This window comes from Aulonocara stuartgranti, assembly GCF_965226115.1.
Source record: "Aulonocara stuartgranti genome assembly, chromosome: 15".
Taxonomy (NCBI): domain Eukaryota; kingdom Metazoa; phylum Chordata; class Actinopteri; order Cichliformes; family Cichlidae; genus Aulonocara; species Aulonocara stuartgranti.
Window position 1 is genome coordinate 15,471,071 of NC_138951.1, and position 27,277 is coordinate 15,498,347.

Sequence of the window (27,277 nt, forward strand, 5' to 3'; positions counted from 1 at the left end):
AAACTTCAGGAGAGAGACACAGGGGGCCAGTTACGCATAGTCACCAACTAAAGAGATTTCTCAACAGAGACGTCTGCTGAAAAGGCAAATTAGTCTAGGACCAGGCATAATCCTTGTCTGTGAAACTGGCCACGAGTGTTTTCTCTACAGGGAACCAGGTCTTTATTATATCCTTACTCTTCAATATTGCACCCCAGACTGCCAGGAGACAGGTCGCCTCTGCAACAAAGGAATTTTGCTTTGACATGGTCTGTTAAACACCCTGGTTGGCTCCTCTCATCTGTGCATGACTGTTTTAAGTCATTAAAAAAAGTTACTGCAGGTTGTGTAGGTTCAGTTGTGATCCCAAGCAACTGTTCTTGGTGTCTTGGAATTTACTGTTAACATGAAGAGAGCAAACTTAGCATTGAATTAAAGACGCATTGCAAGGTGTGCACCGAGAATGCTCAATATAATTGGGAGCACAAGAAAGTCCGTTGGCTCTGTGAGAAGAGAGTAAGGGAGAGATGGAGCCCCTCAGTGCAGGTCAAACAGGTTCTGTGAAATAAGAAAGAAATCAGGACAAGGGAGATGAAGAGGCAGAGAGGGATCATAGTGGGAAGGAGGGGAGGAATCTGTGAGCTCGCTCAAGGAGAGAAATGGGAGAATTGGAGCATTTTCCCCTTGTGGATACTCAACGTTCATGACCAGACAGACAGAGACAAAAGAAGAGAGAAAAATATATATGTGCATTCTTTATACCTGCGTTTAGCCCTCGCATGGCTAAATCCTTCTTCTAATGTTAACTCGTTAAATTTTTGTCCTGCCTATCAAGTCCAGCTGTCAGTCAAGGCAGAATTGACCTGGATTAAATAATAAACTCAACATAGATCTGACACGATCATTTAGAAATACACAGCTCCTTGGCACTTTTCAACTTTTCCTTGAATGTCTGATTTAGGATCATAGATCATATTTAAACAAAGGCACAGTTTGGTAAGCTTTTCTGATTTTAAAGCTTTGAGTTAACCATCATGGTTCTCATAATGCTATATTTTTAGAGCCAGAAGTGACTACAATTAGCAATAATTATAGTGATCAGCTAATGCTAGCAATGTTGATTAGTAAGCATCCATCAGTTGTAGTGGTGCATCTGCTAATTAGTGTTAAATAGCATACAAATACAATGGTAGCATTTCAGTCACCATAACTGGAGCACAGATGGCTTGGATGGCTGTAGAGCTAACTGCAAAGCGTGTCATATTACTTGTTAGATAAGTGCATTGAAAATTCTCCAAAAGCACCAACACCACAATCATGGCAGAGAGCACGTTCAGCCAGTTGTGAGTTGTTGAGTTATTTTATGAATACTGATTTTGCTCCTAAAGCAAAATCTTTAGGAGCAAAATTATGCTACTTCTGTACTGTAAGGTCCGCAAGTCTTATTTATTTATTCAGTAGGTTTTTAGACTATAGCCTCCATAATGTGAACTGCACATAAATATTGTTAAAATATGTTTTCTGTACTGACATGCCTTCATTGCATTTAGCTTTTCTGTCTAAGGTGATCCAATTATTCCACAATATAGTGGCACACAAAACCACTTTGCTTCAGCATTTGCAGCATTACACTCTGAAAGTGTCTTACTGCTGCATGCAAACTGAATATATCAGCTCTATGAAAGTCTCATTATTATAGCCGGGGAGCTCATGCATGTTCTGTTGTTAGCAGGCACTTTGGTGCTGCCTTCTTCTAGCTTCTGCTCTTTTTCTCTTGTCAAGATGCATTTTATGTCTCTAGCATTTTTGTGTTGTGATAATTTAAAGCATTTCTTGTGATATGCCGAGGCGCCGGAGTCTGATAGAATCTGTGAATGTGAGGCAGAGTGAAGGCTGAGTATTTATGAATGGCCTTTAACAGCAGGGGAGAGATGAACTGCTGGATTTTCCCTGCTCTTGTTTCTTCGCCTGCTCTCTCCTTCTCCCACCGCGAGTCAGTGCGTGCCGTCCTATTGTGCACAACATTCAGGCTTAGTGTGAAAATCAGCAGATGGGTAATTTTGTTTGTATGATTAGTGAGGACGCGTGGGTGTGTGTGTTTCTGTCTGTGTATGAAGAAAGAGAGCGGGTGAGAGAGAGCTAAGGAGCAGGGAATAATTTATGACCGCTGTACCCTATAATTAGCAAAAACTAAATTGCGTGTCAATGTAGGAGGCAGTTAAATAGGGCTCAGCTTCTGTCAGAGGACATTACAAACCTCAAAAAGAACTGCATTAGCAAACAACACTGTTTCCACTGACTACCGCTCTAAGCTCAAACAAAAAAAAAATGTGTCTGTAATAGGAGCCTATGGCCTGATTGGTTTCAGACCCAGTTTGGCGAGACCAAACTGCCAATAACTTTCTGATGAATTGCTAATTCTGATTACTTTTTTTGCCTTTAATCTGTTAATAAAGGCAGAAGGCACAGCCCAAAGGCGGAATCAAATGGAAAACACGGAGAATATTCTGGAGAAAAAAACACCAATTGACGTTTTTTAATTCTTCCTCTATACACTCTGTTGCCTATGAAGGTGCAGGCTTGCCCGAGGTGTGTGTGTGTGTGTGTGCGTGCGTGCGTGCGTGCGTGCGTGCGTGTGTGGTATGCACCAGCGTAGCATTTCCACAGATTGAGGCTGTTCACGTCTGAAAGGGCTGACAGCAGTTGGCTGATTGATCAGATTGACTTTTTAGCTTGCAACAGCACCACCTCCCACCCACCTGGCTTCGTCTGAGACCTTGAGTTAGGATGGGACAATATTTTTTCGCACTGTTCAAATTGATTCACAAGGCAGTGTTCACAATAGAGGTCAAGCAGCATAACATGTAATATCTAAATCAAAACCTAAATTGATTTGTGTAATTCTTTTGTCTTGCTGCTCAGCGGTTCAAGAATGGGATTGTTTGGTGAATTCAAAAACGTCAATGCTGCCTATGTAAAAATACAGCGTGTACCTTAGTACAAAAAATGAAGATGGCCATGATAATAAATGTAAACCTGAAACAACTGATCAGTGTTGTTGTTCACACAGTGCAGTTCAAACATTTCTTATTAAAGTAAAGCAGCTTTATAAATCCAGTTAAATCATGAAATACAGTGATTTTATCTTAAAATTAAGAAATATGTAGACGACTTAGATAATTCAATTGAGTTTAATTTTATTTAGATTTTATTGGCACCAAATCACCTCAACATTCACCTCAAAACCCCAACAATAGGATGATCCCCTTTCAACAAGCACTTGGTGACAGTGGGAAGGAAAAACTTCCTTTTAACAGGAAGACACCACCAGGAGGCTCAAGGAGGGGCAGCCATCTGGTCATAACCAGTTGGGGGAGAGGGAAGGGAAGGCAGGACAAGACAAACTGTGAAGAGAGAATAGAGTAATAACAACTAGTGACTGAATGTAAAGTGGTGTAAAAACACATAGAAATGTTCAGCATTTCATGGCAACCCCCCAGTAGCCTAGACCTATTGCAGCATAACTAAGGGAGTCTTCAGGTTCACCTGATCCAGCCCTAACTATCAGGCCGGACCCAAATGCAGGACTCGAAGACAATGGAGTGAAAAAACAAAGATACAAAAAAATCCAAAAACTAATACGAGGTGGAAACTAGAACAGAGAGACTAAGGAACTCACAGATAACTCCTGAAAACATAGGATGAGGAGATAACACAACAAAAAGAGGAAGACAGAGGACTTAAATACACAGGATAACGCGAGGATGGGAGGGAACACAGCTGGAACTAATACAGACTAACAGAACATTGGAAGCAAAACTGAACACACTGAACACCAGACGAGAGACTGTCAAAATAAAACAGGAAGTACGGAGACTAAGACTAAGACACAGGGGCTTGACACTGAGACCAGGTTGAAACAGATACAGGGACCTGAGTGACTGGGGAGACAGGAAGGGAGCACCGAGCGCGGAGACTCGAAATACACAAACATGAAAATAAGACTGGCTAAGCGTGGAGCGTGGATCACAGGCGAGGCATGGAAACAGAAACCTAAAAAATAGATGAAAAATCTGAGATCAGAAAAAAACTAATATTACAAAAATCCGATACAGAACTAAAAGAACCAGAACTGTTCTGTATGTACTACAACAAAATCCAAAGGATTTCACCACAGAGTATTTTTCTACAACAACATAACGTTTTTTATTACTCTATATTGTATTATGACTTATTATCAGATGCTGGTTGTTGAGCCAGGAAACAGCCCTTTAGCATTCACTGGCATCCTGATGTCCTAAGACAGAAGGCTGACAATGATTAAGGTGGCTGGGCCTTGGCCAGCTTAGCCCGCCGGGTGGTTGTATTTTCTGTCTTGATAAAGCGAGGCCATCAAATTAAAACAACTCCACAAGTCATCACTTGCAGTCTGATATAACTTTCAGGCTTTTTATGAAAGTTTCTCTCTTCATTCCACAGCTTAATTGTCACGTAATTAATACCTCAGATTGAAATCGCTCGTCTTAATGGCGCCTCTGCATTGTTTATGAGCATTGTTTGAAAAGCGTGACATACCAGAAGTTTATTAGTGTGCCCCATCTGTTTGCCGGGCTCTGCGTGTACATGAGACAACCTGATGTCACTCTTTGATGCCTTTCTTCTGATCTCCATAATTAATTTAAAGATGCCTGCATTAAGTGAAACAGAATATGCTATTTAAATAGATGCCACTGTTGCTTGACAAAGCTTCTGCAGAAACGTGGTGGTGCACCAGCTCAAATTGTTAAATTAATTGCTCCCTTAAATTGTATTAATGGTGCAATTAATCAGTTTTATTAATTCCATAATATTGCACCCACTATAATAAATTTTAGATTTGACATGATTATTTTCTAAGCAAATAATAGAATACTTGTGCACTAATGGTTTCTCATTGACTCTAAGGCCTTCCATCACAAAGCACTATGTCTGGCGGTAATGAAACATTTAGCTGTGATTGTGGATAGGGATTCACAAGTTAATAAAGCTAATTTAAATTAAAAAGCCAGGTCTTCTTGCTCAGAACACTCATAGGTAGTCAGTATCTTTTTTGTAACTCTTCTTTAACAGAAATATTTAAGTTTGTGGTGTTAGCCTTATGACTTTTACACCAGGTTAGAGGAGCTTCTTTCCCTCTAATTCAAGTAATTTTCAAAGTAAACTGCCATGAGAAGCTATAATGTAAAAACAAAGTATAAAAATATAAAACAAGTGAAAATTAATTGCTGTACCTTTATGCCTTTTTAAAAAAAATCTGCTAACATATTTTACATGGGTTGTTCTCCAAAACTCTAATTGGCGGTGTGATTACCACGCCACTGAGTTGAGTTAGTTTGTGTACTTCAAACAAAGGGGACTGATCTGAGCTGTTACGTTGGAGTCGGTGCTAATAAATGTTGAGCAGCAGTTTCTTTTGCTGAAATGATTGCAATGGCAAAAATAGAGAGCACCAATCGAGTCTATACACAGACTGGCAGAGCTTTGAAAACGAGGAAATAGCAGATGGCTACAGCAGCAGATTACCGACTATTGCGTTAGCATTTTGAGGAAGCCAGAAGCCGCAATTACATCCCATTACACGTTAAATTTTATTTCACAGAAGAAATATCTTTGAACAAGTCAGTATGTTGTGTTTATATTGATTTTCACGATTGCATGCCATATTGCTACCAAGCACAGGACAGTTGTTGCAGTTTGCATGGCGACGATGTTTACAGAGAGAAGCGCATCTGGCTTAGGATTGGACACTCTGCACAAAACTCCCTGGGCTAGACAGACAGGTCATAAAGTCACATGATTTTCAGTGTGGCTGTTGAAACTGAGATCACATTGCAAGACATAGGATCTGTGTTTGGATCGCATATGGAATCAGCCTAAATCAGAACTGGAAAAGAACAATCTGATTGCATGGGATTTGTGTTGTCTCCACTGCACTAAAAACAGATCTGAGTCACATATGAGAAAGGGAGAAAAAAATTCGCTTTGTGCCATTTCTGCCTGCAGTCTGGACATCAAACAGCGTGAACAGACCCTGCTGGTGTTAGATGAGTAAAACACTGAGTCACTGTGGATGTCAGAAGATCCTTAATTCAAGCAGTCAGTGTTTGTCAATGTTTGCATCCTGGTTTACACTGTTTAGCAAATAGTCCATCCATCCATGCTCTGACCACTTCTCTGACTAGAGTAGCAGAAAGACCTGAGCCTAACCCAGCTGACTTTAGGATACAGAAGGCTTGCCCCCTGGACAGATCAGCAGCACATCAAAGGAAGCAAGCAGTCAGTGTGCACAGATTCTCTCAGTTGGTTGGTTTTTTATGGTTAAATTAAGCATTAATCTTACTGGACACGTACGCACTTAGAGGCATTGGAGAGTGCAGCAGTTAAGACCTTTTTTATTCACCATTCATAGTCTTTATATGTGAGAAAACTGAAATATAAATAATTTTGCATTATCACTGATCATATCTTGTGGTCCATGATTGTAACTTTTGCAACAGTAAATAAAGGGTGTAATGTAATGAAGCTGGAGATGTTAGCAGAAAGTTGTAGGCTGGACAAAGTTTTATTGTGAAACAGTGTGTGCCCATAGCACACCTACATTCTGGAAATTCAACTAAAGTAACACACAGCAAATATAACTTCAATTTAATTTTTAATTTATTTTTTTTATATAGAGCCAAATCACAGCAACAGTTGCCTCAATGCCTTTATATTTTAAGGTAAAGACCCTACAATAATACAAAGAAAACAGAAAATCCCAACAACCATATGACCTCTATGAGCAAGTAGGCGACCGTAGGAAGGGAAAGAAACCTCCAGCAGAACCAGGCTCAGGGAGGTATGGCCATTTGCCAAACGGTTGGGGTGAGGGAAGGAAGACGGGACTAAACACATGCTGTGGAAGAGAGCCAGAGACTAATAATAAGTAATGATTAAACGCAGAGAGGTGTATAGACACATAGTGAGTGAAGACTAAACACTCAATGCATCATGGGAATCCCCCAGCAGCTTAGACCTATTTCAGCGTAACTTAGGGAGGATTCAGGGTCACCAGATCCAGCCCTAACTATTTCGTTTCGCAAAAAGGAAAGTTCCTTCCTGTAGTGAGTGATTTTTTTTAAAAACATAAAAGTTTATCTGGCATTGCTGTGCTAGTGTTTGTTCTTCAACATCACACTGATCAAAGAAACACGATTGTACCTGACCAGTCAGGCTGTTGGGGCGCCACAGCTGAAGAAAAAGTACTAAAGTAAGCTTCACTTATTAGAAGTAGTTGTACAAAGACGGAGGAAGTCTGTGCAGGTGGATGAATGGGCCGAACATTTTATTACTTTTAGACTTACCTTGTGCTTTTGTCAGGAGTAGTTTTAGTTTTAGGTTTTGGAAGAGATCACTGATGATAACCACTTCTTAGTAGGTTTTTAGGCAGAAAGCTCTTTTTTTGTTTTTTTGTTTTTATATGACCATAACATTACAAGTTATATTAGTCACTTAAAGTGAGGGAGTTTTTCCTCAAGTTCTCACTGAATCATATAACATACTCAAAATCACCTGTGTGGATCTGCATGGTTGTTACATATTAGTGTAACATGATTAACCTTCATACGGCCATCCAGTAATGTTGGTAGATGGCTCGTTTTTTGTCTCATAAAGAATTAAATGAGAAGTTTTTATTGGAGAAATGGATATTGAGATGGATTCACCAAAATAGGTGAAATGTATTCATGTCTCGTGTATCTTTTGCGCACCTGTGTCTTCTAAGCTGGCTAGCCGACTACTTGTGGGCATGTCTTGCAGAGTTACCTGAATTTCATTCAGACTTGAAATATCTGTGAATCCCAGAGCTTCTGGACAGATTACAGATAACACAGTTGAACTCTGGGCAGTTTGTTAATAATAACAGCTCTTCCTCCCATGCCTTTGAAATGAAGGTAGATCAAAGCTGGTCCTCCTGTGCTTCTCAGGGAGTTCAGCTGTAACTCAGCAGGGGAGCCGCCAGGGCTGTAGCCGGCACTATCTTTCCTGCCATCGCACTTTCAAAGGTTTGTGGTCAGCATCTGTCCATCTTCAGTTTTAGAGGTATTAACACTTGTTAGGAAGCTTATAAAGCACTTAACGGAGGCTAATACGGTGGCCTTGAGTTGCAAACAACAACAACAAAACTAAAAACACAGCATTTTTGACTGCATTTTTTTTTTAGGCATACAAGTTCTCGCCAACGCCGTCTCTCCTCTCCTACTCTTCACCATCCCCCAGCACACACATACACACACAAACACTGTGACATAAACACAGTCAAAAGAGAGGAGAGAAACTATCACAAGGGTAATTGACAGCAAAGGCTTTCGCATCCAGATGAAGTGCAACAAGAGTGCATAAATTAGATAAATAACAAATGAAATGTTTTGGTTTATTTTAATTTACTGCTTTTTTTTGCCTATTTGGAGGTGAATCTCTGGAGCGCTGGAACTATTGATCAGCAAGATCCCTGTACACTTTAAGCTTGTCACTTTAAAGCCACAGTCTTCTTTTATATTTCCAGGTAGCCTGCTGTTATAGTGGTTCGGAAGAGGTTTGAAGACGCCTTTGTGTGATTGTTAGTAATCTGAGTCACAGGAAATAAGTACTTGCTTTTAGTATGCTGTGTGATACTGCAAAAGTTGCAGTCTTTGCATTTTATGTGCTCTTACTTTCCGTTCTCAGCTGGAGGATGTGTAAAATGGACATTTCTGCTATGAGAATAGCATTTTGGAGTGCCGTGTACAGTCACTAGGGTACAATAAGTACTCACCATCTGAATATATTCTCGAGTAATTTTCCCAGCATTGTCGTAATTGCTTATGTCCAGTGTATGTGAAGGCTAAAAAGCTCCAGCTTCACAGTTGTATTATCCCATTAAAAATTGCACACTGCTGTGTAGAGTAATAACAACATGCCAAAAGCTGCAGCAATCTCTTCACAATGAAACAACTAATAATCACTAGTAAACCTTAGTGAACAACAACCACGGGGAATGAAGACGAGCAAAATATAAGGCCATTTAACAGACAAAAGCAGCCGCGGCAAACAGATTAAGTATTTCCGATTTTCTAAAGTTATAGTCAGTAAATATAAATTGCGTGAATCCTTCACTCACGCCACGCATAGGCACTTGTGAGCACTGAAGTCATGCCCAAACACACCTCGGTATAAAGCAGCTGCCAAGAAATTCGACACCTCTCAGTGTGTCGCACGGCAAACAATTGTCTAATCCTGAGTGAAATATTGTTTTCCATTTCATTATCATAGAAAACAGGTGCAGCCTTCAGCAAACACCGTACCCATGAGACTCATTCAAAGCTTTGCAACATTTTGTCAAATACCGCTTCAGTCATAATAGAAAGCACACGAACAGAATCTAACAAAGATCCTCTTTCTCTGCCAAACTCCTCTTAAGGTAAATGATTTTATATTCCATTTGAAAAAGCAATCATCCTTAAAACTGGGGACATTTCTCACATCATCAATAGATTTTCTCCACTTACTTCATGGCAAATTATTTTTTAAGACTGAACGTTAAGATTAAATGACTTGTTGAAAGGGACAATTTTTCCTGTTTTTTTCCTCCCCCCTCTAATCATGAATCCCTAGCTGCTAATATTTAAATCAGATTCTTCTGCAAAGGATATCCGATTTAACTCCTTGCTCATTAGCAACACTTCAAATCCTCCCTGTATCACATCTCTTTTTGCTTTTTAGTCGATCCCGTGGAACAGCAACCCTTGCTCCCTTGTCTCATTCTCCCTCTCCTTGCTCTCTAGTTGCTCTTCCCCCTGAGGACAGCGCATGAAGGTGACTGGCCTTGCCCTTTTACCTACCAACGCATATCTGTTTTATGCAAAGTAGTAGCAACAGCAGGTTGAGTGGGTGTTTAATTGAGATGGACAACAAAGTAAGCTTTACTGGTTACACCGGAGAGAACTATCAGGATTGTCACTTCCTACATTTTAGCCAGTAACGTAATATAGGACCTGTGAGGGTTTGATGTCTTTGAGATGTCATTTTCTCCATAAGTGGGATAAAAGCAAACAGAACAGTGCTTGTTCTGGAATGAAGCATGACTGGAATGAAGCCATCTCCCTTAGGGTGGCCAGATTAGAAATTGCAACACTGAACACATGGGGAGGAATTGCAAAGCATGGCAAAAGAGTACGCTGAAAAAGGGAGATGGGAGCGAAAGGGGGTTGGGTTATTGACACAAAGATTAAATGGATCTCCCTGTAAAACTGCTGGATGAAAATCACTTCTTTCCCTGGTTGATCACACACCCAAATGATCGTTACTGAAATAAATATGAGAGTTTGGATCACATGGGTAAATCAATATGCTTGTTAGACTCAGAGACATCAGAGAATTAAAAGCTAGAGGAGTGCGTAATAGCGTGTTACCATGGTACAGCTTCAGTGCCATGCCACAGATGTTTGTCTGAGTCTGTGTGTGTGTGTGTGTTGTGTGTGTGTGTGTGTGTGTGTGTGTGTGTGTGTGCGCGTGTGTGTGTGTGAAGAAGTGGGGTAATGATAATCACTGCGGTACTTTATGCCCTTTTGTGGCCCTCAATTTAAAAAATTAAAAGGGAGTCACACTATTGCTTAAAGGGACAATCCAATTATCAGCGTGAGAGGAAGGAAAAGTGCTTGAAGGTGTGCCTTAAGAAAAAACGTAATTATTCAGGAATCACTAATTGTTATTGCTTGGCTTTAGTTCCACAAAGCCCAAAGCTGGGGGATTTGTGTGCAGGATGGTGCTGCTTCACTGACTGCCATTTGGGAATTTTGGAAAACTGAGAGAAAATGAGGGGCTATATCTTTAGGGATGAGGATGCGTTTCTTTGATTAAAACTGACAGCAGCATTAGAGGTGAAAGCACACTTGGGTATAAGGTATATTTTGCAGGTCAATTCAAATGTCCTAAATCACCAGTATAACCAGCAATATTATTTTTGGAAGATCAAGTTTGAACAGAGAGCAGTAATGTTGAGACCCAGTGGATTTTTCTCATTTTGTTCTTTGGAAATAATGGAAAATGGGGTTCTCGTTCCCTGCAGACAAAGTATAAGCTTAAAAATGCCATGCAAAACTGGCAGAACATTGCATTTTCACCTTAAATCTGTTTTTATATTAAAAATGTAAAAAAGAAATGGGATCACTTGCATTGACTTTCACTATGCACTTCAGAGACGTTTTAGTTTCTTTCTCTTCATTTTTTTAGTTTTCAGTTTTATGACCCACAACTTTAGTGTTTGTTTAATTAAATTTAACATTTACTTTGGCAGACAGCTTGGTGTATCCCGCGTGGTATAAAGCGTACTTGTTTCTGTTCTGCAAACAGGAAAAGACTATAGACTAAACTAACTACGTAATTTCATTCTATGCACTGCTCTGTATTAAGCACAATATGCTTAATTGGATGCACTTCTTCATTACACTCTATTCCACTTCCTGTCAGCTGCCAGTTGAAGACAGGTTACCATGGTTACCCACCCTCATTTGAGATGAACCAAGTAATGATTAACAAATTTCAAAGTAAAGTATATTATGCCTTGCAACATGAAGCCAATTAAACTCTCAGAATGAAGAGTTATTCACATTAGAGCTCAGCTGCCTTGATCACAGTCCAGCAATAGCCCACATTTCACTGTGGGATATTTATGCTGCCATAATGTCCAGTGCTGCTTTCCTATAAATATAATGGCCTTTGCACAGTATCAGTCACACATTGAGGTTCCTGACATATTAAAATATCCATATACTCATTAGTACATGACTACGGAATTTTACAAGGAAAACTATTCTGCAGCCTCTAACACTTCACACACTATTTCAAGGCCTTAAACTTCAACGGTTTGGGTGTCACATGTTTGACAGACTGAGGCTAATTGAGAGGTGGGGTATAAGAGTACAAAGTTTTAAAAAAAAAGAAAAGAAAAAGAAGCAGAGAGAAAGAAGTGAACTTTTTTTTTCCCCGTGGAATACTTTTGCTCAGCTTACTTTTTCCTTTGTCTAAAAACTTAAAGCTTTATATGTTGCCAACATTTCATTTCATCTTAAATTAGATTGTATCTACTACTGTATATGCAATACACTAACAAACATGTTGGCATGATTTTATAGTCTGACTGCTATTACAGAGGCTACTAACAATACAAGGTGGCAGGGAGGTGCAGAAGTCAAACCTGTCAACTCACCACCTAGGGGCCCTGTTGTGTGGTGTTTTCATGTTCTCCTTCTGCCTGAGTGGGCTCTCTCCAGGTGCTGCTCCCACAGTCCAAAGACATGCATGTTAGTTTAAATGGCAAATTCTAAATTCACTGCAGGTGTGAATGTGAGTGCGAATGGTTATTTGTCACTTTGTGTTAGCCCTGCGAATGAGACTGGTGACCTCTCCTGTGTACCCTAACTTTCACCCTGTAACAGCTGGGATCAGCCCCAGCACCCTCAAGACCTCGCAAGTGGCAGAAAGCAGATGGATAAAGTTACAATGATATTTGTTATTAACTTTCAAACTGTAATTTGATATCATGTTCATACAAAGGCAAAAACTGAATCTCACTCAGCTTGAGTTCCGCATGAAGATTTGGATCCGTGTCTCTGAGGTACTTTGATATGTTTGAGGTTTTTACTTATTGCCTGAGTGATTAGAGATAAATTATCTCGATGTATGACTCGTCTCACTCGCTGTACTTGCACTTACTCCCCAATCTCTCCAATCCGTGTGGTACCTATGATAACATATGCACCCACAGTACAATAGAAAAACACTATCATCAAGCTTTTATTGATTTGGCACTTTTGCCATCTATATTGTGAAACACCAATTACTTCGACACATTTAAATTGCACTGAAATCAAATTTTCACCAATATTGGTCACACTGAGTAAAAATAAATGCTGTAAGCAGCACAAAATTTCCAGACCTACAATTTCTTCTTCCATAAATGATGTCTGTTAGCTCAGTTTCCTGTTGTAATGATCCAATTTCATTTTTATTATGTTTTGGGTATTATTATTCTTATTTTTTAATTAATTTTTTTGTCGATTTCTAACCAAAAATCAACCAAAATTTAATGGCGAATATTCCTTCTAAATTTCCAAGTACTGCAGTTTACCTTAATATCATGATACTGCATCCGTAATAGGAAAAAGTTTTATTGATGTTACACAAATCAGTTATTGTTTATCTTTGTTAAAACGAAAAATGATAGAGATGGGCGGCATAGCCGATCAGTGGATAACACCGTTGCCTCACAGCAAGATGGTCCAGTCTTGGGCCTTTCTGTTTCCATGTTCTGCATGGGTTCTCTCCAGGCATTCCAGCTTCCTCCCACACTCCAAAAACATGCATGGGATTAGGTTAATAAGTGATACTAAATTGGCTGTAGGTGTGAACGTGAGATGAATCGTTGGCTGTTTATATATGCTAGCCCTGAGACAGACTGGCGACCTGTCGAGAGTGTATCCTGCCTCTCCACCCTGGTTAGGTTCCAGCGCCTTGCGACACTGAAATAGATAATCGTTAGAAAATGCATGGATACATGGATGACAAAAGACTAGACCTCAGAATTCGCCAATCAGAGGGAATTAATCAACGATTGGCTCTTACTTCTGCCAGAACTTTGAAAGTAGCACAGTAATGCAGTGTTTACATTTAATATGATCCCTGTCTAAACTGGTTATAGAAGAATTACAAGAATATCAGGTTAAGATGTTTGACGGTAATGACCATTTAAACTGCATCTTCTTTGGACGGTACCTCAAGTGTCTTGTGTCTTGCCTCACGTGTATACATTAGGCAACCAGTCATCTTCGCCCCCTGTGTCAGTGACTAAATGCTGGGTGGGATGTCAGAGGGCTGCTCTTCACTTTGATGATGATTCACTGTGGCATGGTGCCTTTGATCCTCTCCCCAGCTTTGTGAATAAAGAATACACTTTGATTGACGCTGCGCACATTATGGCCGTTTGAGAGTTGGCAGAGGAGAAAAAGACATGTCTGTCATGTTGAAAAGCCCCTTGTCTCTGCTGCTAAGGGCCAAGTTGGAGGAAAAACACTTTTGAGCTGCTTTCAACATCTAACCCTATACAATGCCTATTATTGGAGCCTATCCTGCACAGCAGCTATCTATCCTTTGTCATGTGCAGCATGTTTGATTCAATAGTGTTTGATCAACACCCACGGCTATTTAAAAGCAGAGACAGCCCAAATACAGATTGGGTTAGTTACAGTTATGGGCTGAAATGAACCTTCAGTGCTTATCACACACACACAATGTGACATGGCAAAGTAGAATAAGGATCAGCCTTAATCAACCATAATGGGTGATAAAATGAGCTTAGCTACTGCTACAAATCACAGCCTTCTTCTTAGTTTCAGATCCTTCTCTGTATTCTAACCCAGTGCAACCTTATAAGCAATCACAAGCATATTATACAGGGATAACAAGAAAACAAGAGAATAGCAATATAAGAGCAGCTAGTAACATACAAACCTAGTGTATTGTGTTTTGACTAACTGATGTCTCTGCTTTGAATTGCACAAAATAGATGGAAAAGGACTAAACCTGCCAAAAATGACAACAGAAAGCAAAATAAATGTGTTCACAATTTGAATTCACCACCACAGCAATTCATTAGGAATAATAGAAATACACTGTAAATAATGTATCGCACAAGAGCTTAAGCCTCTGGTGGTTATAGAACATTGTGTCACACGGAGTCTTCAGCGTAAATGGGGAAATCAAGCAGTCAGCTTTGAATGCAGCTGGGTTTGTTATTGGTCCCAGTAGGGAACGTGAGACACGTTTTAACATGTATTCAGGGATCTGGGGATTTAATACCTTTCTGTGTTATAATCAGCGCAGGATATATTCGATCAGTGTGTGGTTACCGAACATTGTGAAGCTGTGAAATACGGGATAAAGGTGTGACCTAGAGATTGCAATCCTTTCAGCAGCCTTTCAGGCAAGAAAAGATGGAGTTTTCTGAGAGCTTTCGTGCGTTTGCACGTGCTCACTCACATACACAGTGCATGTGTGTTAAGTTACTGTGTGTGTGCACAAGCATTTGTTCAGCTGAGCTGTGCTGAGCTGTACCCTGTGTACTGAGAAAATTCAAAGCAATCTGCTATCTCTCCTCAACCTAGCCAAGCGCTGACTGTAACACAAAGGACAGCGCAGAACACCTGCTGAGATGATGGAGATGGCTTGCAGCCAAGACAGCATATGGGTCTCATTCTGGTCCTAATGAAGACAACCTGACATAAATATCGGACAAAATGGCCCACTCTCGAGACCTGCGCTGTCCCACTGCAACGTTGCTGACATCGACGTAAACATTTGATCATCCTTGAGGTTTTGAGGCAGGAGGAAGCATGGAGAGACAACGACACTGGCAGTGTAATGCGATATGTTTAATGCATAACAATACAGTTTCCAAAAAGCATAAACAGCTCAGTGTTCTTTGAAACCTACAGGTAAGGGAGAACGCCATCCACTGTCGCAGGATGAAATGTTTTTGCTGCTGTAAACAAGTGCAAGCCCACAACCGTTACTGAGTGTATGAAGTGTCAGAACACCTCAGTGTTAAAAGAGAAGCTTCTCGGAGCTTGAAAGACTTTACTTTTCTCAAGCTCTGAATCTGTGTCAAAAAAAAGACAAACATCAATCCAGCAGGAACATGGGTAATTAAGTGAAGTCAGAGCTTGAAAAGGTTCTGTTTTCAGGCTCATTTTCAAAAGCAGCACCTGCACACTACACCATTTAAAACGAGTATAGGGTTTTGAATTGATTTTTTCTTCTGTTTTGTTTTTTTCCACATGGTAGAGAGTGAAAGAATCCTGTGCCAAAGTGCTGTTCTTGCAGCTGCACTGCCCTGTTCTTTGGCTTAAACTGACCTCCTTCACTGATTTTTAGGACAAACAGAACAGCAAAGCAAACATGTCACTTGATGCCCCAACCTCTGGTCCTGTTGTGATCAGTGTGGACGTCTGCAGCCAGTCAGAGAGGCTAACTGTTAAAATAACTGCCTGACAAGGAAGCTCTGGCTGTTTAGAGAGATAATGGCCTGGACCACAGACACAATAATAGCCTCCCTCTGTGAAGAAATGTTGTCCTGCCAGTTCACAGCCCCCCGTGGTGCCTATTTATAGTAAACCATAATTAATACGCAGTATAATTGAAGCCTCTGAGTAGAGCTGAAACATACAGACTCCTATAAATAGAGGCCCCCTGCGCCAAAGGGAGGGGAGGAAAAAGTCATGCAGAGATGTGAAATCGCAGCTGTCAAATCTCATATCAGTGGACATTTCTTTTCTTTTTTTTCTAATTCAGCGTTAACTAATCTTCAGCCTTGAGAAATACATTATAATTCTGAACGGAATATGCTAAGCAGAGCAGTGCGCCTCTGTCATCACTTCACGCAGACAAAGAGATTTTTTCACAGTCTGTGGCAGATGGGATTAATAATAATCTAATATTGTCAAAGTTCATCAGCTTCCTGCTTCGTAGGGCGCACCAGCAGCAACGAATCACAGCGATGACATCTTGGGATCCATGTTTCGCAGCTCAAGTCATAATTCCTCCAAGGTTCAAACCATCCAATTTGGCACTCTCATATTATCACTCCGGCCGTAATCCGTTCATTAGCGAAACAATCTCAAAGTCTTTTTTGATAATTAATGGCATTTAAATGATGATTCAATGTACGGTATATGTGGAAGCAGTCTTCCTTATAGCATGTTAATGATCCACAGCATTCTGCTAATCAGTCAATTAATCACCATCTTATGAATTTAATCTCTTACTTAGGCCCTGTTCTACATAATGGGTTTTAAACATTCAAATCCATGCTTGGATTACAAATGAGGCGCACTCTGGTACCGTGCACTCAAACTGGGCTTCCACTGGCAGTCCTTGATTTGACATGTTATTAGATAACATGTTGTTTTTGTATTCTTCAACGAAATGGGGGTATAACCCAGTGCACCCTTTTAAATTCTTGCAGGGGTGCCATTAAAGCTGTATTTTTCTGTATGTGCTTTTAGGGTGTACACGGTGCAGTTCATGTTTTCTAAGGGGGGTATTTTCTGATGAAAAACAACCTCTCTGCAATATTTGGATCTCATTCAAAAAGCTCAAAAGCCCATTTTTGCTTTAGTGATTTCACACAGCGGGTGTGAAAACAAGCTCATGTTTATTTATGTCATACTTAAATCTCTCATATCAAGAGCACAGTTAGTCAAACTAGGAGTAAAGTCCCAGTTTCTAAATTACAATAGTAAAGTCCACAGTGGTGGATCACTTTTAATGCATGTCTCGATTGGCTTTTTGCAAAGAAGGTAATCAATATCACTAAAAGGCTTGCCATTGTTTTGCTAAAGTGGTCAGAAAGTGGCTTGGGCAGGAAATTTAGGCTTTGACTTTCCATTTTTGTTAGAAACACAGTTGACATATTTGAGGTTGGAGTATTTCTTGTTTTAGTGTTTTTCCAATTTTGGTTCTACTTTCAAAGGCAAACTTTTATTTAAAAAAAAGACAGTTTAAGAGTGGCTGTTGAAAGCACTGCTTTTACTAACTATTTTATATCATGTAGGCTGTGTGAAGGGCAAAGGCAGTACCCAAATGCAGGACTCAGAATAACATTACCAAAACAAAGAAAATCAAACCTTCAGCTCAACAAGGACCACATACTGCAAGTGAGGACACAACCAGGAGGGACAACATAACAAAGAGGAAAGGAAGACTTAGAGAATATATACATACTAGGTAATTAGGGAAATGGGAAAACAAACACTGAGACTAAGACATAAGAATTTGACAGAACTAAACAGGGGCATGACTGGAGAGACAGAGACATAAACGAACAGGGAGACTTTTCACAGGAGACGCTGAGGACAAGACACAGAGACAAAACTAGGGCACGAAAAGAAATTAACATAATCAAATATGAAACCATCAACTAGAAATATAAATAACAAAACTCTGAGGCACTAGGAGAGTACATCATAGACAGAAGGTCACGGGACTCAAACATAAACCGTAAAGACCTATGATAGAACATGTGCACAGAACTATAATACAACGATAATTAAAAATGAGAAAGACCTAGAAAAAACTCAAACTCAAAACACTTGGTCAATAACTCAGGGACCATGACATTTTCATAATGATTTACTAATGCATTATACACTCAAGTTGCTATTTGTGTTAACGAGCAGTTGAACAACCCACTACCACCTCTTAAACTGCTCATAAACCCAATAATCAGGTGGCTGTGGGAGAGCGAGTCATCTACTAATTGCAAGGTTTGTGGGTCAGTCCTCTGGCTTCTCCAGTCTACATGCCCAAGTATCCTTGGCCAAGATGCTGAACCCCAAGTTCCTCCTGATTTGTTCATCAGAGTGTGACTATTGTAGATAGAAAGCACTTGGAGAAAAAGTGGCTGTATGAGTGTGTGTGAATGAGACATGTTGTATGGAAGCACTTTGAGTGCTTAAGTAGAGTAGGAAAGTCCTACTTACCATTTACATCTAATCAGTCAGCTCAGTACTTTAAGGATGTAGTAATGCTTTAGATGAGTTGCTAAAGTTCAGAGCATTAGATGATTTATGTGACTTCAAACGTGGCATGGTTGTTGGTGCCAGACTGGCTGCTGTTGTAATGCAATTTTCCTGCCTCCGCATTCACCAAATCTCAATCCAAAGGCATACCTTAGGGATTTGGTGGGATGGGAAATTCACATCATATGCAGCTTACAAATGAGCAGCATTTGTGTGATACTATCATGTCAATATGGAGCAAAATCTGCGAGGAATTGTTCTGGCACTTTATTGAATGAATGTCAGAAGAATTAAGATGGTACTGAAGGCTTGAAGTGTGTAGTACCAAAGAATATATATGACCCAACAACTTTTAGGTGTCCAGATTTGGGAGAATACTAAACAAACCAGACAAAACCTACTCATCAATAACATAGTAAAGTATATAACTGAAGACCTAATGACTGAGAACATGAGAATTCATCAGTTCACGTATTACTTCTTTATAACAACAGAAAAGAAAAACAATCAGTATCGGCTGGTACAATCTTTTTCATTTCTATGTTATTTTTTTATTATATTGACATTTGTTGAAAATTTAATGATGCAAAGTAAAATCACACCAGTTGTGTTTTCTGTTTTCCTGACAATAACAGGATATTTTCCACACTGCAGAAATTTTGAGTTAGACTTGCGTTAGCCAAACAACTTTTGTTTGTACGAGCAGCACATATTGAATGTTGCAGTCGTCTTGATTTGAAGCATGCTTGGGCTGACAGAAACACTAATGTGATTTATGTGCGTTCTGCCTGAAGGATCCGGTGACAGGAGTAGGCAGAAATGAACAGAACAGAGCGACAGATAAACACTAGTTCCCGCTCAATGTGAAACTCGACAAACTCAAACTGATTGAGACGTTTCTGCTCAATTAGCACATTTCACTTTCTTTTCTCAAACCTCGATTTTTCCTTTTTTTCTCTTTTCTCCACGCTAATATTTAGACTTGTTGAGTTATTTATGGATGAGGTCAGTGCAGAAGTTAAGCTCCTGCTGGCTAGTTAAGTGCTTGGCATCTGTTTTTTTTTTTTTTATTTATTTATTAATTTTTTTTATTAATTTTTTTTATTTTTCACAGATGAACACACAGCCTCCCCAAACCGAACCTGTCACACGCTCCGACACACACATCAGCTCAAATATTAAACAGGTCAAAACAGAAACACCTTGAAACATCATTCAGCAAAAAAAACAGAGTGTGAAGAGTAATTGTAACTGGAGCTTAAACTGAAGGTAAAATGAAACATGGACAGGGTTATTATTATCAATATCATTCATGATGCACTTTTTTTACACAGAGAACGCATGAATGATAGCTGAAATGTGTTCTGCAGTCACTGAAACAAAAGTCACCATAGCCGCTAAAAAAATCCTGCTGCATACATGCTGCAATCGCACTTTCCTCGTTTCCTTGAAACTGCACCGAACTGACTCAGTATATGTGCAGGAAATGAACTCTTTGCCGTCGTTTATCCCATTTACCCTTGCCTAGGAAGAAAATGCAGTGCCAAGCAATGTTTAAAAAAAAAGAAATAAATGAATGGGGGGGAAAAATGAAAGAAAGAGGCGTAGAGCAGTTAGCTACTGTGTGTGACTTTAAAATTGGCTTCTACAAGTTTCTGTAATAAATCCTCTATTAATTTAGCTCCAGAATTAAACTACAGGGTATTATGGCCCCAAATATGCTGAATATATTAACATTTCCACGGAAGCATATTAAGTCGTGCAACCAGATGTCATGTGAGATATCATAGACAATAGAGAGGAAATAACATCCTGAAGCAGTTTTACATGTGCAATATGCTCTGTCCCATCAATAGTGAAACGGGCTATATTTGAGCCAAGCTGACACATTACTTGGCTCCTCATATGTGGAAGGCCGTTGGCAATGAAACTGTGTTATATGGCCCAGTAGTGCTGACAGGTTTCTTTCTCCTTCTCCTCTACCCCCCCACCCCCTCTTTATTTCTTCCTCCTTTAGGCTTTGGAGAGGCCGGCACGTGGCAAGAAGAGGAGGGGGTAGGATGGATCTTCAGCCCGGTGTAAGAGCCTCCCCCCGGGGAAGCCGGCGTCAGACGCAAGACCTCACGGGCCGTTGACCTGCTGTCTCCGTGATTTATGGCGGCTGGGGGCCTCTGGCCACTGCAGACTCCTCTCCTCTCTCTCCTCCACTTCCCTTCACGCACACTGCAGGACCGCAAGGAGCCACACACACTGCACCACCGTCCACAGGAGCATTCAAAAAGGGATTCCTTGCACATGCCAAGCTGCACCACAAGCGTGCATATATCCACTGCATACAAAAATAAACACCCCCATAAACATTCCTACACTGCGGCACCGTGCCCCGCCATCCAGTCACATGTCCATTAGACAAAGCCTGCTCTCAGAGTCGGCTCCATTTGACGGCGTGTGGATTACGATCAGTTATGGTGTGTCAGCTGTGGAGCCCTTGGTGTAGCTACTGCTCAGGGGCAGAGTTGGATCAATGGAAGTGCGTTGAGTAACGAGGAGATGTCCCTGTTTTCGCGTGGTCTGAGAGCAATCAGCAGTTAGCGTCATACCCCACACAGAGCTCTGCTTCTACGCTGCAATAATCATCGTCCTCTATGGACTATTAGTGCAGTGACTTATTTTATTATGAAATAAACTGTAGCAGGACATCTGCTCCTGTGCACACAACATCTGTCAGAGCACCTTAAATACCATTTTTCCCCCTCCAGCCTTAAAGGTTTGGAGTGTCCAGATTACTTTATTTTTATTTTCACAAGCTGTGGCCTGACAGTGAGAGCCAAGAGGTGCCCTCGCCATGGTGTTGCCACCCCCAGACAAACGCCACGTTTGCCTGACCACCATCGTCATCATGACCAGCATGGCCTTCATGGATGCCTACCTGGTGGAGCAGAACCAGGGTCCCAGGAAAATCGGTGTGTGCATAATAGTGCTAGTCGGGGATGTGTGCTTTCTCATAGTACTACGATATGTGGCAGTTTGGGTTGGTGCTGAGGTGCGCACCGCCCGACGAGGATACGCCATGATCCTGTGGTTTCTGTACATCTTTGTGCTGGAGATCAAACTCTACTTTGTCTTCCAGAATTGCAAGGCTGACAGGAAAAGTCTGGAGACAGTAGCACGGAAAGCATTGACGTTACTATTATCCGTGTGTGTGCCTGGGTTATACTTAGTTTTAGTGGCTCTGGATAGCATGGAATATGTGAGAACTTTCCGAAAGAAGGAGGACATGAGGAGTCGTCTCTTCTGGGTGGCTCTGGATCTTCTGGACCTGCTAGATATCCAAGCTAACCTGTGGGAGCCCCAGCGGACAGGCCTGCCCATCTGGGCTGAGGGCCTGATGTTCTTCTACTGCTACATCCTGCTGCTTATTCTGCCCTGTGTGTCGCTCAGTGAAATCAGCATGCAAGGGGAGCACATGTCACCCCAGAAAATGATGCTGTACCCAGTCCTAAGCCTGGTCACCATTAACGTGGTCACTATCCTAATACGTGGTGTAAACATGGTGTTGTTTCAGGACAGTCGGGTCTCCACAATCTTCGTCGGGAAGAACGTGGTGGCCATCGCGACCAAGGCCTCCACCTTCCTGGAGTATCGCAGACAGGTGAAAGAGTTCCCCCACCCACAGAATGCAATGGCACTAGAGCTGCAGCAGAACTCAGTCAGCCACACACAGCCACTGCCCAACGCCACCAGTTTGCCACACGAACCCTCACCGGCGCAGGATGTCATCGACACATGACCGCCAGCGCTAGACTCAGCAACAGTACAAAATAAGTGAAAGCTCTAGGAGTGGAGGACAGAGAATAGAGAAATCAGCTGCATGACAGGATGATATTCTGCTCTTGTCAAGCCCACACGAACTGCTGTGAAACCATAAAAGAGATTTCTAGCATCACCTGCCTGTCAGAATATACTGTAAACCTACACTTGACTGAGTGCAGCGAGCAGACTTTTCAAGTCAAAACAAAAGTTTTTATCGTGCTGTTGTGTTTTTAATTGTCTCAAATGTTTTAAAAGTTCAAACTTTATTTAGAGACAATCTCCACACGGCTCTGACCAGTGACATTAAGTCGTGTAAAATGGACAGCTGGTTCCCCTTCAGTGAGTATCTTGCATTTTTTTTTTTTAAAGGTCACTTTTATGACAGTGCATCTGTGGCATTTCCTTTGAATTCCAGCACCAAAGGACATACCACTCAGCGTGAAGCACTGATGGAAAAGAGGAGCAGAGAGTGACAAGGGTCATTCATGAGAGGCGATCTGTTCTGGCTATCTGTGCTAGAGCAAGGTTGATGGCTTCTATGTTTGGGTCTGCTGAGGAAGGTTCTCTGTGGGAAATGCTACAGACCAAAAGTCTGATCAAAGCACCGGTGCAAATCACTATACCATCCACTGCAGGCATCCCAGAGTGCGTTAAAGTGAAACGATATGTGTTTGTGTGCATGCGTGCACGCGAGAGTGTGTATGTCTGAAGGGCTTGCGTGTTGACCATGGGAGGTTTAGCCTATTTCAAGCTGTTTTGGAGCAGATGAAAGTGTTTGATGGGTGTGACGAACTGCAAATGAAACAAAAACATGTAGATGTCAGAAGCGAAATAAGATGATGGGGGAAAGATACTCCTTGTTTCCTGTACTGTACATTCCTTTAAAACTATCTCAAGCCTTGAGAATCCCAAGTATGCCTCACAAGAGAATTGACAAACATAAAGAAATAAAATAACACAGAAAAAAGACATTTCAGATGTTATTCAGTTCATTATTATTATTATTATTATTATTATTATTATTATTATTATTATTATTATTATGTACATTCTTTACATGTTGGAGGTCAATGATGTTTTAATAAAAGTAGAAATTAATAATAACAAGATGGTGGTTTCTTTATTCGGTGCTGAGTATAATTAAATAAATATAGGGTTTTTTTATTCAGTTAAAGATTATTTGGTGCTTGTGTTATATTTTGAGAGCAACAGCTTCCTAACATCAACATATTTTTCACAAAACAATCCACACAGCACATAAATATTTAGACTGCGCAGCCTTTTTCTGGGATCTTGGAGCATTTTGTCCCTAAGGCTACCAATTTTGGGGGAATGCAGTCAATGAATTTATTCTCAAAATGTGATAATAATGTATGAACCTTTTGTCGGTTTCGCTCTTTTCCTCCCAGTTCTCATTATCACCTTCCAGCTTTTTTTTAAATTTGTTTTGTTCTATTACCAGTTATCACCTCTGTATTGACCGGGTATCAGTTATCAAACAAAACTTTTTTCAGCCAACGAGAAGCCTTCGTGTCTCCATAGAGACTTGTATCAAAGGATCGGGGTGTTTCAGAAGAAGGTGGAGAGGTCAGCCACATGAGGAGATTCATTTTTTACCGTCATCAGGTCATCTAACTTCTGTTAACTGCTGATCTCAGCTCAAAGGGACACACTCTCAGACGCTGAGTGGCCCAACTCAATTAACGATAACTGTCATCCGCAGAGTCGCAAAGAGACTGAATGGCATTTTCTTCTTACAGTTTTCAGAAAAAAGGTGAGAGTCTGCGTAAAATGTTAATAAAAAGGAATACATGGTTTTGCAAAGTAATTAAACTTAATTGACGGCAACATGTTGAAAATGTTGAAACTAAGAAATCTTAATGCTCTCTGATTTTTTTATGCCAGTAAAAAAGTCAGTGCAAGGACATGTTTGCCACTGTGTTGCATCACCTCTTCTGCTAACAACACTCTGGTAAGCGTCTGGGAACTGACGAAACCAATTGCTATAGTTTTTAAAAGCAAAATGGTTTCCCATTCTTGCTTGATGTCGAATTTCAGCCACTTCTTTTGTCATATTGTTTTATTCCATGATGCATAATAGATTTTTTTAATTTAAAAAAACATACTTATTCCATACCCGGTTCTCAAATTGTCCTTTGCGCAGGTAGTACTATTTTAATAAAGCTAAATCAGATTGAAATAACTGCAAAGACCAAGATAAATATTTGTATTGATGGTATTTAAGCTTAATTACAGCTTAATTCAAAAATGGCATTGGCTAAAATTCCTATTTGAAATTACTATTTGCTAGCAAGGACACACTCCACAAATATGAATGAAAAACAGTTATTGATAATGAAGCAACAAGGTCAAAGGCTGCGATTTGGGCAAAGCCTCACTGAGGATTGACGGGACCTTTGAGAGAAGGTAGAGAAAAAAGCAGGGAAGGTGCGGCACAAAAACAGGAACACAGAGGTGTTTTGCACAAGCAGCAATTACAGGCGTATCAAATTCAGATCAATTATCTGTGGAAAGATGTAATTTGCTTTGCCTGTTGCGTTACTACAAATCCCTTGCAAAGCAGCGGTAATAATTCTAAAACTCAGGTAAAATTGTGCTTGCTTTGCAAATTGGTACAAGTTGTGCTGCATGTGCTTGCATACTGACTAGGGCCTTGTTTTAGCAAAATATACAAAATACGCAAAAAGGCAGTTTTCCAACTACTGTATGAAAAAAAGCAAAAGCTATTTGCAGAAATGCTTAATTACTTTCCGATTTCCTGTGTTGTTACTTTAGATTCATTACTTAATACAGAACGCAGGGTTCGTATGTGACTTACCGTATTAGTTGCAAACTGACAGTCTCTTCTCATGGATTCTCCTCTGTAGAAACATATTGATTGTTCTTGCTGGTAGAGTATGAAATATTTCTGAGACGTGGAGCACGTCCACTTCATTCTGGTTGAATGTTTTCTGTTCAGCTCCTGTCTGCATTATTAAGGCTGACAAAGAAATGTTAACTTTGACATGGTGCGTTATTGCTGTTATTGGCAAGCCATTTCTTAATCTAATGGATCAGGTGACCCTGAAGCATCTCTTGGTTTTGGTGCGACTGGTTCAGTCTGCTGGGGGGCCTCCCATCATGCATTGAGCAGTTCTCCTTCACTCTCCATGTATTTATGTGCCACTGTTGCATATCAGTAACTTTGTGATTCCTGTCTTGTAGCTTGTACTGTTTGTTCTGTTATGCACATCTGTGCTTTTTTCTCTGCCCCTCACACAGCAAATTGTTGTGGAAAATTGCTACCCTCCATGGGCCTGAATGTGCTGAAAGATACTTCCTGTTAAGAGAGATTTTTTCTCAGCAGTTTAGTCAAGTGTTTACTTTAATTCCTTCTTCAGCATTTTAGGGTGTTTATGTAAAAATAGATTAACTACATCTCCCACTGTTTGAGAAATATACTATATGCTAGACCTGCTAGTGTGTTTAGACTAAATTATTTATAATCATAAAAAGCAATCATTTGTAGCATATTTAATCAATCCATTATGAAATTATTATGAATTTGGTGGAGGGAGGAGGCTTGTCATCCATAAGCCAATGTGCTCCTAATGACAGTGTCAAGCCAAGATAAATGGGGAACATGGGAAGGGTTGCAAATGCTCAGGAAAGGCATTCGGTATCAAATCTTTGCCAAATAAAATATGCAGATCATTGACAATGAGATTTCTATACTGGATCTGTTGAAGCCTGGGTTAACAAGACTGCCACCAGTGCTGCTGATCAGCAGGGTGTCAACGGAAGCTGTGCTATTGTTAGGCAAAGACAAAGGAGGAGAGGGGGAAAGCATGCTCGGATGGAGAGAGAGAGTAGGATGTCATGCAGGAGGGCATGCAAGAGGGTTGGTGTGACCAAAACGGATTAAAGGTTGGGGTGAGACAGAGGCACATGATCCTCTGTGCCAACCCCAAAGACATCAGCCTGAAAGAAAATTACACTGAAATATGTCGTTTCTCATATTTTTACAATCAAAGCGTCAAACATCACTTCCTAACAGAGACGAGCCAGCTAACTTTTTTTAGATAGATGTGGTAGTAGAGCGGCGCTAAAAACTACTACAAAAGTTTACACTCAACAACTGGCCATTTCAACAAAATTAATTGTTTGTAGTCTCAGTAATAGCTCAGACCCAACAAATCGAGGCAGTCAGCCACATATTACAAGCTCAGCCGCAAAACCACTGGAATTATTTCCGGAGAGCACAAACTACAGCAGCAGCAGATTTTCAGGCATGTTTTGCAGTAAAAGCTTAACTTTACTTCAAACCTAAATACACCCACCTCCAAAACATTTGTGGAGGTTGCACTTAAAGAAGGCTGACAACATCAATTTCACTGTGGCGTAATGTGGAGGATAAGTTCAGTGTTTGGCGTCTAAGAATTTAACTTTAATCCTCAAGCCTTCTGGAGCTGAAGAAAGCACGAATTGTAGGGAGGTTGATGATTGTCATCGTTTATATTTTGTTCCAGTCACAGCAGCCTATAGTCCTTGCACTGTAGGGTGTGCAAATTATTGCATTTTTAATGGGAGCTAGTCTTAGTTAAACTATCCTGCTTAGGAAGCATCTATCGCAGCTTAAAGACATACTGTACTTATCTTCTGTTTCCCACTGCAATGAGGGATCATTTTCACATTTTAACATACCAGCATGCTAATACACATGCTAGGTGAATCTGTCTTGCGCAAACAGTTTGCAGTAAAATATCACCTTACACTGTTTACTGACAATCACCTGTCACATAGCGGAATAAATATAACTCCCCCCAAATCAATAATCCTTCAAAATCGTGTCACCT

General features: G+C 40.5%; 1 protein-coding gene across 3 annotated transcripts in view; it reads left to right on the forward strand.

Annotated features, from left to right (window-relative positions):
- Positions 1–23,447, forward strand: part of tmem121ab (transmembrane protein 121Ab) — a 49,340-nt gene extending 25,893 nt beyond the window's left edge. For all 3 annotated transcript variants that reach the window (XM_082506318.1, XM_082506320.1, XM_082506319.1), the window contains exon 2: positions 20,626–23,447. In XM_082506318.1, coding sequence (XP_082362444.1) covers positions 21,454–22,398 — 945 coding nt within the window. In that variant the 5' untranslated portion in view covers positions 20,626–21,453 and the 3' untranslated portion in view covers positions 22,399–23,447. The remainder of the gene's footprint in view (positions 1–20,625) is intronic.
- Positions 23,448–27,277: the final 3,830 nt, after the last annotated feature.